The sequence below is a fragment of the Dendronephthya gigantea genome, unplaced genomic scaffold (assembly GCF_004324835.1).
Source record: "Dendronephthya gigantea isolate DGI-Jeju-01 unplaced genomic scaffold, DenGig_1.0 000090F, whole genome shotgun sequence".
In the NCBI taxonomy this organism is placed as follows: domain Eukaryota; kingdom Metazoa; phylum Cnidaria; class Anthozoa; order Malacalcyonacea; family Nephtheidae; genus Dendronephthya; species Dendronephthya gigantea.
The window spans coordinates 458,932-473,625 of record NW_021163100.1 but is presented as its reverse complement, the minus strand read 5'-3'; the positions used below and the strand labels follow the sequence as shown (position 1 = coordinate 473,625).

The following is a 14,694-nucleotide window of genomic DNA, read 5'->3' as shown; positions in this document are numbered from 1 at the left end:
AACTTTAGAATTGCATTGCAAAGTGCAAGGGAAATTGCTTAGTGTAAAACCGCGCCTTAAATGGAAAGATATGATCAAATTCTCGATCGTATTTTTTTAAATAACGATTTTGTTGTTTGTTCAGCATGTATACCATCCCTGTCTCAAATTCATGCAAAGTTTGTATTTTAATAATTTTAATTTGTTTTAGAAATCGAAGAGGTGAGCAAGAAAAATAACCAAACAAAAGGTAGAAAACTATCCCAAATTCTAAAATAACATATTAAATACATTTAGATTCTCTCTGATGAATTACTGTAATCGCGTGACCAATCTTCTTATTACACTATTGCGGTCTGTGCTGATTGCAAGAAACATAGTTTGCCTAATTTTAGGGACGTTTGACCAGAACCATCGAAATAACGTTTCTGACACCAAGAGAATTCGAAATTAACGCCTATATTCTAAAAGCTCACTCACACTCAAACTTATTGAATGGGAGTTCTTAATCTTCTCATAACGTTTCAATGGCGGTATTTCAAGCCGAATAGGAGCTTGATTTTCAGTGATTTACCTTATATCTTTCCATCTATTCAGAGAAAACTTTTTCATTGATCAGCATTAACAAAATTTATATGTCACACTCAGTGAGTGTGAGTGTGAGTGAGCTTTTTGAATACAGGCGTAAAACAATACAGTAACTTTGGAAAAACGTATAGATGTATTATTTGGTTGAAATAATTTAATTGCACAGCCTTCTACAACCTGCACTGGTGTGCAGTTTTAACCTTCAGAGCGTACAGTGACTCTAGAATAATTGCCATTATTTTAATATATACGATCTCCGTTTTGATTAGTTAGGCAATAGGCACCTGCAAAATTTATAATGCGTGACATCAATCTACCTTTTTTCGAATTGTGACGTCATATCTACCTTTAACAGTTTCTACAATAGTTGACGCTAGCAATTTAATAGCCGGTTTAAAAAAACAATGGTAATAAAATGCATATTAATTAAAAATATAATTCATCACTATTTTGGTAAGTCGAGATAAAAAATAAAGAAATTATTGTATTCGTTTTTCGCGTGATAATGATTATCAAGGCATCTGTTGACATGATATGCCTAGATAATTCTCAATATCACGCTGAATCCCATCGAAAAAAAAAATTTGTCTGCATGAATCATGCTTAGTTGCGTTTATTTAGACTTTAATTTATTACAATTACAACGATGTCTACATCCACTATATTTTCGGCACCTGGTTGTTTTTTCTTCATGATCTTATAATGTCACCGATAATGATGATCTTTGGAAATATGTAATGATTCTACGATGTCAGAAGATGTTGACAAAGACTGCCCCAGCGCTCTGCACCTTGCGAGTGATTTTACCCTGTGCATTCCGATCACAAACGACCTTAAATGAATTTACATACAAGGAACATCCGGAAAACTCTTCTATACTTTTTAAGACAACACAAACGGGCTAACGTTCAACAAAAGACGTTCTTCTGTTTTATACCACACGTATCCTGCCCGTTATTGAATATGTCTGTGAGGCTTTTCCCCGATTCTGTTCCAAAATACTTATCTGACGAACTGGAAGGACTTGAAAAACGGCCTGCAGAACTGATTATTTTGCCAAAACTCCGATATAAGGATGCTTTGGAAGAGTTAGTATTTAGAACATTCGCTGTATGGAGACATAATTTCACTAGTAAACTTTTGAAAACTATAACTAACGATTTTGAGAAAAAAAATATACCATCTATTGCCTCCAGTTAAAGTCCTCAGAAGCAGGTTTGAGAGAGAAAAGGGAGTTTCAAATTATCAAGATTTAAAAACGATTTTATTATTTGTACAGGGGGTGGTAAAAAAGTGCCCCCCAACGAAATGTGGCACATTTGTAACTTTTCACTATAAATGAGGGTAGCGCCAATGAATTTTATGTATTTTTGCATATTTCATTAGTTTAGGAGCAATGGAAATTAGCATAAGTAATAGTATAATTTCTAGTGCAATTATGGATTAACAAGCAAGAGTTTTTTTTTAAAGGCTGCAAAATAGCGTGAGTCCGAAGGATGAGCGTTATGAAAATTTTGCAGTCTTGAAAAAGTCACGAGTGCGTGTTTATCCGTAATTGCGCGAGAAATTATACTATTACGTATTAATGATATGCAAGGAAATCTTGGAGAATATATTTGTAACATACTTTTTATGGGGGGCTACTTTTTTACCATGCACCCCTGCAATTCGTGTAATTTTTTAAGTCTACCCACGCAGCTGATTTTACTGTATAATAAAAAAGTGGGTTTTAAAAGTCCCACATGAACGATGAATTAAAGAATTATCGCTTATGTGCCGCTCAATATGATCGTTTTCACAATTATACGGATTAGCCAATAAAACACCCCAATTAAATAATAAACTCAATTGATTATACTCTAACCTATACAGCGAAGCGCTAACACGCCTTTGCTTATTGGCCCATTAAATTGACTTTGCATGACGACGGACGAGCCTATAACGCGATAATGAACCAATGTATGCTATGTAGTTTCAGATTGCAAAAAAGATATTCTGGTTCTCTGGAACAATTCCAATTTTGTTGACTTTGACCCAAATATAAAAGAATTCCTAAAGAAGTTTATTAAAAATAAAAAACTGGACGTGAAGAGACGAGGCACTCATCTTGGTTTTATCAGCTTTTCGAACTCCAAAGGATCGAACCAGAGAAGTACTGAAAATTGGAAAAATTAAGAATAGGAAGGAGTTGATAAAGTGGCTGGATAGCTCTCAGTATGATTGGAAAAGCAATGCGACAAAAAAGAGAAACGCATATGAGCTTGCTATCAATGTAAGTGAATCGTATTTAAAATTTTCTATAACGACTTTAGTTCTTGCCACTCGGTGGCAAGAGCATTACACTGGCATCGCAAAAGCGTATATAGGTTTGCTTCTAGCCGGAGGACCAATAGTTGACTCATTTTCCATCAATTGTTCCTGGCTTGAATACGAAGTGTGTATAATTCAACTCGATTTTAAGACTCTTTCAAGCTCTAGACATTCAAACTTGGTTACAGCTGTATGCCAAACATGAATATTATCTCGGGTCACACGAAATCAATGTTAAGCAGAGGTGGATCTAACAACGCGCCAGATAAGCCCACCAACGACAAGTCTCCAAAGCAATGTAATTGTAGAAACAAAAAGGCTTGTCCCCTTTCCGGCAAATGCCTATATAACACAAAGCGTTATCGTTTATCAAGCAACCAGAACTTAGAACACGTTTTAGCTGCCATACTATATAGTTCCTTCAAGTTACGGCAAATATCTGTGTGACATATGAGAAATTCATAATAATTTATCACCCTGAATTTAAACTCGTGAACTGAACTTCTGTCGAAATGTAGACATGCAACAAATTGCTACTTACCAGTGTAACATATATAGTAAAATATAGCTTGAATTACTGCATATAATATACGAATTTATTCACTAATTTTTTTCGAGTGCTTATCACACTCAGATTTTTATTTAAAATGTTTTTTAGCAATACATGTCCTTGCAATAGCGTTTTTATTAAGCTATTTCGAATTGAAAATTAAACCTTTTAATTTATCCTGCCTAACGCTAGATCCGCGGCCGCCACTAATGTCACTGTTTATTGATCATTACTAAGATAACAAAAAAATCGAATGTATAAATTCTTTTTCATAGACGTTGACCAACAGCAGCCGCAAAAATTTCCGTGCTAACGTCGACGATGTCATTTTGTTGTTAATGTTAAACAATGGAACGGAGAATAGCTTAAGAATTCAAGCTAGGGTTTTTGATAAATTAATGACACAGAAGAACGAAACAGTCACCATTGTCGGCTTATCTGGTGGCATTGTAACTCAGCTCAAAGACTGGAAACTTTACCTTAAACGCTGGTCGTTCCAACAGCTAGTGGCAAAATCAGTAATAACGAGCAGCTTGGACGAAGTGGTAAATAAAACCGTCGATGCTTTATGCGCTTCATTTATAGGTAAGTCTTGGTGAGGATTTTGGTTATGTGAAAACAAACTAAGTGGCACCGGATTTCACATTTATCTCACTTTGCATTTAACTTTTGCATATGCATTGCCTGCGAGTCAGTTAAAACGAGCCGACAGAGTCAGCGTTCCAGTCTTATTTGAGTTCACTGTTCCGCACAACACTAAATGTATGACGTAAGTCTGAATAATTTACGATTTTTGTCACATGTACACATAAGTAATTCTCCATACAGGTCTTAATAATTTGTAATTCATATATTAACCTTGATGCAACTCTTCTTAATTAGTATTCATAACTTTGTTACACACATGCCTTAATAATATGCATTAAGCTTACAAGTACGGTAAAATACTCGCGACCGACCTGTAGCGGTATTGACACTGGCGAGTGCGAAACACATTTTAACAGATCTGGGTTTTTTTAAGGAAATAATTACACATTTTTTGAATGTGGTTTTCGCAATGATACTAAAATGATCACCAATTTTCTTTTTCCATTAGGTGGATGTGAATGTATCGGTGATAAAGAAATAACTGTGTATGCTCAACCAGGTTCACCCACAGGATTAGCCAGTTGGACAGTCCCGGAAGTCACATGTTCTGGTTATGAGAGAGGCGAAGTTGACCCACCTGGTGTCACGTCTCCTAAGCATTATCCTCTTGGAAAGAGCACAATTACTTATTCGTACTGGTCCATGCGTGATGGCAAGATTGCTGGGCTTAAATGTTTTGTCAACATTAACGTTGTTCGTAAGTATTTTATGATAATGTGCTCTCGAGTATATTATTTTGAGACACAATTAAAACACTATAAAATAAATGTGTGTTTCTGCATGGGCTTCTAGAAATGAAATTCTTTGATTTTCAGTCTATTTTATATGAATAAAACACTGAACAGCAAAATAACTGCAGTATATGATAATCAGAAAGGACTAGATTTCAGAACATAAAAAGTGCGTTTTCCATGCAAACTAAAACCAAAGATGTATTATTGTCCATCCGAAAATCAATTGAAATCGAGAATTGCGCAATTAGATGCCGGAGTCTTTGAGAAAACTCAAAATATAAGTTAAAAAACAAGAATAAATAAAAAATAATGCATGGATGCGCGGAAATATGGAATTTATTTCGAGTGTTGAGAATAATATCGAACGAGTTTCGAACTAATATCGAACGAGCAATTCTGTTTATTATATAATAAAAAACTGTTCTTTTGAAAGGTTTTTAATCCTACTTCCTAACTCCAGATCGGTGGATCAAACACGATAATCGCACTTGTGTTATTATCATGAATAATCGCACAAGTGTTATGATCGCTTTTCAAAATGTTTGTTAACTTTCCAATGTATGAAGAATACAAGACGCCTACTAGGCGTTATATGATCGCGTCGTTCACAGCGGCGTAGCCAGCCCAGCTATGCAAATTTTGTGTCGTAAATGTTCTTAATAATAAAAATGAACAATATACCGAACTATAGTCGCATGTTGAAAGCAGGAGAAACACAAAACAGCCCATTTCGAAACTGCTTGAAATCCTTTAGTGCAGGCTTACTCTGCTCGGCGTGTGCAGTTAGTTGTATGTGTAATGAGTGTAAAGATAAAGATAACACTTGCTAGCATTTTGATCGCTTTATTGATTCTACTTTACTGCTTCGAAGTTCGAAGGTGAAACGAAATATGCCCAAAGTGAATACAACACGTGATATAACCAGTGAACTCTAAAAAGACTGGAACGATAACTTGGCCGCCATCTTTGAAGCCAGCACTGATGGCCGCCATGAAGGTCAAGGGTTGAAATTACACCACCAAAACAACGCCGGTTTTTATACACAAATCCATCTCATCTGATCATGAATAAAAGCTTAAAACAAGCATTGATACTTAGATTTTACTAAAAAACAAGTTTTATGAACGTGAAAAGGTGCAAACCTATTTTTTTTGCGAGTTGAAGGCGACGTTTTTTTCCGGCCCGTTCAAATTCTTTAAATATTTCAAGTACAAAGCTGGTACCTCGCCGGTTTTTACAGTAGGATGATGCGGATTACTTAGGTCTATCCAAAAAGGGTAAATTCGTTGTTTAAAGTTGAAGTGGTCAAATAAAAATTGCACTTTTCTGGCAATTTTTTGACAAAAAATACTATTTTTACGGAAATCTCACTCACCCCAGTTCTTTTGAAGGCTTGATTTGCTCGCGCGGCTCCCGCCTTAATCAGCAAATTATATTCAAATCGGCTTCATCCAATGACTAGTCTTTATTGTTGAGTTATCGTTCCAGTCTTATTAGAGTTCACTCGGGATATAACTAGCAACTTACCTGTGCGCAGGTTCCCGATTAGGGTGATATGGCCTGCAGCTAGCGACGCTGGGGGTCGACCCGAGAGGAAAAAAACAAACAAAAAAAACCCAAGCCGAAGCTATAAATCGCTGTCGCTACGCGACGCGATCAATAATCATCCGCACGTGTCATCTTCGAGCCCCGATTGAGCATGAAACACCACAGCTAGGTCGGTAGAGTGTTCATTTCTGTAATTGACATATGCATGGAGCACCTATGGCAAATGGAAATTTTGTTCTTGAGTGATTTGTTACAGGAAATGGGAGAAGAATTGCTACTCTAAAAGTCTGAAGAAGTTTTCCATATCATTCTTGCGTTATAAAACTAACAAAATTCCAAATCCTTATGCACTCCTCGAGTGCCTATTTTTTTGAAAAGAAATTAAAGATTAATTTGTAATATATTTGATGTTCCACAACAAATTTGATTTCTACATCCAGCCTGTGAGTGTCCATGTTTGCTAACCGTGAAAAAAGTTGCAGAAAATAGGAAATTGGCTTTCGTCAGTTGGCCAGAGCCCAAACCCAATTGTCCCACCACACCAAGCTCAGGCAACATAAACACAACCAGTGCATGGTTCCCTGTGGGTAATCACACGCTGGAATACAATTACACGTACAGCAGCAACCACACAGAATTTGGTATTGAATGCGATGTGGAAATTGACGTCACACCTGGTATGTTTGTTGCAAGTACGTCACCCACCCTCAAGCAGTCATCCACAATCAAGCAGAATAGTGAATCTAGTAAGTAAATAACGGTATCTATAATAGAACGAATGAGAGTGCTATTAATAGCAAAATCAGGACCGCGTAGGTTGATTTGTTAATCACGAGGATGATTTTGCCATTAATTGCACGATTTAATTCATTCGATTACTTATTATAAGTAATATCATTACATGAGGGAAATTAGTGATTAAATGCCCCGAAGGCGAGGGAGGTTTGTGTAATTACACAAACCTCCAGAGCCTGAGGGGGCATTTAATCACTAATAACCCACTAATCCTCGTGTGATTACATGTGAAAATTGCTCCGTGATTTTACAATACTAAAGTCGAAGATCGAGTTATAATACTTCGAATTACTTATTGGATATACTGGAATTAATCCGAAAGGCTTAGGAACTTGCCTAATGTATGGCGACACCTTTGGGTAAAAATCTGAGCCTTGCTTGGAAGGGAGATTTCGATTTGCTAAAACAATTTGTTAGCGAAAACCTAGACCTTCAAGGGTCTTGGTCTCAGCCGGGTGGCGACAAGAAGGTGTTCACTTCTACAAATTTAAAGATCACATGGCGAAAGAACAGGAGCTTGCTGTTTTTAGACGGAGAGAAAGCGGCTGATATTACGACCTCGCTTTGCAAATTTATTTGTTGTAATACTGGAGGAGTCCCCGATGCAAATCAGTGCCATCTGCTGTCAACCGAATCGGCCGATGTCGAAGCAGAAATCGAGAACATTAGACTCAGCCAATTGGTAAACAGTGAAGCAATACAAGCATTGTCAAACTCAATGGTCCACGTAACGTCTTTGATTTCCCGGTACGAAGGTTTTTTGGATAAGAGTAAAATCTGCCCCGGTGATGCAAATCTGGGATCTCAAGTTAGCATAACGAATGAGTACTTGGAATACGGAAACCACGCCAACACGACAATTAATAGTGATGATTCTATCGTCTTAGACAAAGTTCCTAATCCTCCTGCGTCTGACGAGATCAATCGGAACGAATCCATTCAATTGTTGATTCAAAATGCTGAAGAAAGCACCTTAATCCCAGTCGATCATCACAAGAGTAACCCTAATCAATCGGGTGAATCAACTGAGTGCCACGTCCTAGCCGGTGCGCCCTCTGTAAAGAAACCACTTCCGACGACATATGCTAGTGTCGTAGCCTCGAAAGCTCCTCCTAGTAATATCAATAAAAGTATTGCGGAAACCAAAAGAACCCCGGATAAACTATCCCGTAACGTCGGCGAGTCCCCTGACGGATTTATCGGAGTAAAACGTAAACGTTATAGTTCAAAGAAATTCTTTCTCAGTGGGATTGCCGAGAATGTTAGCAAAACTCAAATAGTTTCTTATTTCGAAGAAAGAAATGTAATTCCCACTTACATTTCAGTTTTCCCCAGCCGACGTAGAGGAACACTATCGTGTAAAATTCATATACCCTTAGCTTCTTGCCCCCTGGTTGATCAAGAAAATTTCTGGCCCAAATATGTCAAATGTAAACTGTGGCGACCAAGCGAGCACAGTAAGCAAACGCCTGATCGGAGAGTTAGCGCGACCCAACATGGGAACCTTTCAACATACGTATAAATGGCTTATCCAATTCCAGTCCGAATTCGTTCCCGTTATCGTAATGACATACCGTGGCAGAAGCGGCGTAGAGTTTCCACACCTACTAACCTAATTAGGGTAAAGATTTCAAAACCTGAACCTGCTATGTTTGTGCCGGGTCTCGTCTTATCTAATGTCATGTCGTTAACACCAAAAATAGATGAAATCCGTCCATTTGTTGCCAACTCTGGATCGGAAGTTGCTGTCTTTACTGAGACATGGCTCAAAAGTTCTATACCAGATTCTATCGTGGATATTCCGGGATATAGAATATTTCGAAAAGATAGACATGAAAGAATGCATGGAGGAGTCTGTGTATATGTTAAAAATGAAATCAAAGTTTCTGTTTTGCATGAGTTGGAAAATCCACAATTCGAAGTGCTTTGGGTACAGCTAATACCTCGGAGATTACCACGTGGTTTATCCTCAATTGTCGTAGGAGCGCTATACCATCCCCCAAGTTCAGACGATAAATCCATACTAAAATATCTTGTTGATAGCCTGATTAATGTTGAAGCATTGTATAAGAACTGTGGAATTATTATTATGGGAGATTTTAATCAGTTGAAAATCACAAGCATATCGAGACAGTTTAAGTTAAAACAACTGGTAAAGTTTGCAACTAGAGGACCAAGAACTTTAGATATGATACTAACTAACATATCTCATTTTTTCGACAATGCTAAGAAACATCCATCTTTTGGCTTATCTGATCACCTCACAATTTCTGTTGCTCCAAAAGTCAGAGAATCCTCTGGCAATAAATCGAAAACGATTAAAATACGTGACACCAGGCGTAGTAACAAAAGAGCCTTGGGAAATGTTCTCTCACAAGTGGACTGGTCGTGTCTCGATCGAATTGATTCCTGTGAAGAGAATCTGATGTTCTTTAATACAATGGTATCCAACACCCTAAATTTAATAATGCCAGTCAAAGAGAAAAAAATTCACAACAACGATGCTCCCTGGATGTCTAGTAAACTCAAACAAGCAATCAAGAACCGTCAACGAGCCCTTAAAAACGGAGATACAAGGTGCTTTAATTACTATCGCAATTTAGTAAATTCTGTACGGAAAAAATGCAGATCCTCGTATTATAACAATAAGATCAAGAATCTTAAACATTGCAAACCTAAAGATTGGTGGAATGCGATTAAGAAAATCAGTGGTATGGTCCCTGTAAGTAAACCTGATCTCTTGTCCACCTTGCAAGTAGACGAGTTAGAACACTTGACTAATACTCAAATCGCCAACAAAATCAATAATAGTTTTCTTGAACCTCTCCAAGAATTTCAGCCTCTGGGGGGTATGGATCCAACTTTCGATGCAACCTCAAATGTTATTACGGTTACTGATCTTGAAGTGTACAGATGCCTAAAATCTCTTAATCCCTCCAAGGCGAGTGGCCCTGATGACATTCCTTCTTGGTTCCTTAAGGAGTATGCGGTTCTTTTGGCATTACCTGTCACAAAAATACTGAATTGCTCATTTAGAGAGAACAAACTTCCAATGATTTGGAAACTAGCTAACGTAGTACCAATTCCAAAATCGACACCAGTTGAGCACATAAACCAACAACTCCGTCCCATCTCTCTTACGCCAATCCTCTCAAAAGTAGCAGAAGAATTTGTCGTGAGCAAGCAGTTGAAACCAGCAATCCTTAAAGTTATAGATTCCAACCAATTCGGGGTAATCCCTGGCTCTTCAACAAGCCAAGCTTTAATAAAAATGATTCACCGCTTGACGGAAGCAACAGATGGATCAGGAGCCTCGATTAGAGTCGTACTGTTTGATTATCAAAAGGCATTTGACCTTGTTGATCATACCATCATCCTAGAAAAATTGAGATCCCTAGATATCATGAACTCTGCAATTAATTGGATAGCAGATTTCCTGACCAACAGACAACAACGAGTTAAACTTGGAGAAGACTGCTTTTCAGAATGGGGAAATGTCCCTGCTGGTGTTCCGCAGGGAACAAAACTTGGTCCCTGGCTTTTTGTTCTGATTATCAATGACCTAAATACCACCAGCGTTGACGATCAATTCAAATTTGTAGACGATGTCACAATATCAGAATCCGTACCGAAATTCGCACCAAGTAATATCCAGAACGCTGTCGCGGATATTAAGGAATGGTCTGAGGCAAATCGCTTCCGACTTCACCAGAAAAAGTGTAAAGAACTGCGTATTGATTTTAAAAAAATCAAGAGTTCATTCCCTCCAATTGAAGTCAATGGGGAACCCCTAGAAGTTGTAGAAGAGGCGAAACTACTCGGTCTTACCATCACACCGACCTTGAAATGGAATAAACACGTCAACAACATTATTTCAAAATCCTCGAAACGGATATATTTTTTAGTTCAATTGAAACGTGCAAAAGTACCTGATAAGGACATCCTACAATTCTACTCCACTTGTATTCGCCCTATTTTGGAATACGCTTCAACAGTGTTTCATTATGCACTGCCAAAATACCTCAGTGATGAAATTGAACGCGTCCAGAAACGAGCTCTCCGAATTGTCTATCCGTCTGCACATTACAAGGATGGATTGATCGAAAGTGGGTTGGAAACATTACACGCACGAAGGGGATCCGCATGTAAGAAACTTTTCAATCAAATTTTAGCTGATCCAAGCCATAAGTTGAACGAGTTAGTGTGTAAATCGGAATCTCCCCTAACGTATGAGTTGCGTACGGAGAAACATTTTTATATCCCCAAATTTCTTACCGACCGGTTCAAAAACTCTTTTATTGTTAGTAGTTGCCTAAATAAATAATTAAATTTTATAATCTATATACTATACTGTAAATATTTATAGCTATACTAGCTCAATTATTGTAAATATAAACATAATTTTTAGCTTACTCTCACCTGTAATCACCACGTAATTCAGTCCTATGTAACTGCAATGTGTGTGAATTATTAAACTATCTATCTATCTATCTATCTATCTAATTTCCCTCATGTCATGATATTAGTTTGTAATATCATGATCAGCGAGGGTGACGTGGCGTATAATTGGTTTTATGTACTCTTAGAAATTCATATGTGTGCATCTTATTGCTTGCTCATGCTTACAGAAGCGGGCGAATTCTAAATCGCCCGCTAGAGCGGGCGAATTAGGAGTTAAAGGCCCGCTCTAAACAATAGAACCTGAGCTGATCATGATATTATCCATTATTTGCCTTCTCTAATCATCTTGTTTTAAGGAAAAGTACTTAACAGTAACACAATTTATGCTCTTGAAAGGGTGCAATTAATGATTAATTAACCAATGAAATTGCAGTATTTGCCCCTGATTACAGAAGGTATATAATTATACAGTAATAATAATAATAATAATAATAATAATAACGAATTTATTGTAGCCTTCCATTTACATGGCTCTTCATCTACAATATGCCTATACTATAATTGATTAATACAAAGTAAAATATCTATACTACAATTAAAATCATGTAATAAATTATGTACCTTTCTCGTAAAGGCGTCGGTATGCGGTTTAAATGCACGAAATATAAATCTTCTCAATCAGGGTTTATCTTCTCCTTCCCACACTCCCAAAAGTCATTAGCTGGCAATAGTAAACAACGATTTTTTTAAAATTGGTTTTCCAAAGTCGTTTTGTTGTAACCTCGCTGAGCAAAATGAAAAAAAGCTATCAAAAGAAAATGCAATGACCAAAATATAGCCGTGTCGGCAACAAATATACACAATTAATTTTAATCATCAACTTTATAGACTAATTTATACGTACATATTAATTAAAACGAGCGAAAAGTTTATAAAATGATAATTATTTGCTGTTGAAACGATTACCGAGCCGGTGCGGAGCACCGTGCGAGGGTACTAATTCCGCCCAGAGATTAAGAATTACACCCGGTCTATTAATAGACCGAATTAACTGTGACCGAGTAGACTCCCGTACACGCACGAGCGCCACGAGAACGAAAACTGGGCTTCCTATGACCAAGCTCATCAAAATGCATTCTTACAGCAAACACGAAATAAACAAAGTAGACACCTACCACCTCAAGTATTATTAACTGCGAGATGTTCCTTCTCTTCTTTATATCATTTTAATTGATTCGACATTTCATATTATTCTGTTTAAGAAGCATTTTTTTAAGAGAATGGTTTGCAAAATGGCAGTTAAATTGTTGACGTTTTTCATTAAAATACAAACATTTTTTCTTAGCCAATCAGCAAGTTGATAATTACCAGTCTTTACTCGTTTAAATTTTGCACCTGCGAACAAGTAGCATGACCATTGAACGTCTAACGTCCATGACATAGAATGTGGACAACTTTGGATTCTGCTATGTTCTCTCGGGTTCCGAGTAGACTCGCGTACGCGCCAGCGCCACGAGAACGAAAACATTTCTGGGGGGCGTATGGCTTGGTATGTCGTTTTGCGAAGACCTCCAGGGCTGTTAGACCGACTATTTACATAATCGTTTTAACTTCAAAAGTGTTCTTAAAATTGTAATTTGAGGTTTCGATATAACAAATTTAACTTTGAAGCTTTTATAGAGTTGACTGCAATGATTTCAATAATCAAAAACAACATTCGTTTAGTGCTTGGTTATTTAAATGATTTGTGATGTTTTGAATGTTTAGCTAGCTATTATAATAGTTATATTGGCTCTTACTTAAACTGTGAAAGTCTATAACTTCATGCAACGTAAACATGCAACTTCGTTTGAAATAGTGAGGGGTTGCTGCATGCATGCATGTATTTCTAGTTTTTTAACTACGCACATTATAGTGGCATATAGTTCTGAAATTTTACAGCATCACTGTAAATAAAAGTACTGCCGTAAATTAAATCCCTAAATTGTACGGGGAGCAACGCACGATTATTTGGTAATGAATGATAAATATATTATAGTAAAATAAATTTTTACTAGCTTTAAATAAAGATCTCTTACATACGATGCGATTGACAGAGGCTTGACTCGCGGCTCCACGCGTCCCCTTTTTTTTACTCGCACGCGCTAGTAAGAGTTTACACCCGATTCCCTTCTGGTAAGCTCTGAGCACATTTTTAATAAGGAAAAATAGAATTTTTGCCAGTGAAAATACAATTTAAAAAAATGTAACCCCTTTGGCCCAAATGTTCCAAACGTTTTTTGTAGTGCAAGGTTAGAGCTAAAGTATATTTTCTTTAGAAGCCCAGAGATAATATGCTTGGTGAAAATTTGATCGAAAAGGTCTGCTTGAAAAGTGAAGATACATAATAATATTATGAATGTTTGCAGTGAACGTTTGTATCATCAAATGGCATCAAAGCAACATAACGCCGAAAAGTCGAAATCTTTTGCAATGTATTTTGTCGATATTTTAAAATTAAAACGCGCATATAGAAGTATTCTTTGAAATTCGTCCTATATTGTCATTCTACAATATTGTCATTCTACAACGCTCTGCCTGCTAGTTGACAAACAATGAAAAAAAGCAGCTCTGACAACGCTCCACTTTGGCAAACACAATTTAACAATTTGGGTCAAATATGGCAGTCGACAAAGCAAATCAGATCCCACTTTAATACAAAACGAGGATTAAATATTGGGCTATCTTTAAAACAGGGAACGGGGAATGGGGGAATGGAACGGGGAATGGAAGGGAATGGAATGGCTTCGGGGAATGAGCCGGGGAATGAGCCGGGGAATGGAATGGCTTCGGGGAATGAGCCGGGGAATGAGCCCGGGAATGGAATGGCTTCGGGGAATGAGCCGGGGAATGGAATGGCTTCGGGGAATGTGCAGCTTGTGCGTCAGTGCGAGTTTGTTTGGCCCATTTGGCGTGATTAAAACCTGTAAACGCTTCCATGTCACGAATCATGAGACAGCTACTCACAGTTTGAATTCCTTGAGGTAAAAGACAAAGCGATTACAAGCTCATAGTATAAATGCGATGTTTGCATTGTCATTGTGATCGATGTACATTGATGTACATTATATAGATAGAATTTGGGTAGGTGGTTCAATGTAA

At 37.3% G+C, this 14,694-nt stretch overlaps 1 protein-coding gene across 4 annotated transcripts in view; it reads left to right on the top strand.

The window, feature by feature from the left end:
• LOC114533445 overlaps positions 1-5,056 on the top strand; it is a 32,796-nt gene extending 27,740 nt beyond the window's left edge. For all 4 annotated transcript variants that reach the window (XM_028554962.1, XM_028554964.1, XM_028554961.1 and 1 more), the window contains 4 exons: positions 191-229; positions 2,540-2,839; positions 3,703-4,012; positions 4,524-5,056. In XM_028554962.1, the coding sequence (XP_028410763.1) occupies positions 191-229; positions 2,540-2,742 (242 nt within the window). In that variant the 3' untranslated portion in view covers positions 2,743-2,839; positions 3,703-4,012; positions 4,524-5,056. The remainder of the gene's footprint in view (positions 1-190; positions 230-2,539; positions 2,840-3,702; positions 4,013-4,523) is intronic.
• The last annotated feature ends 9,638 nt before the right edge of the window (positions 5,057-14,694 follow it).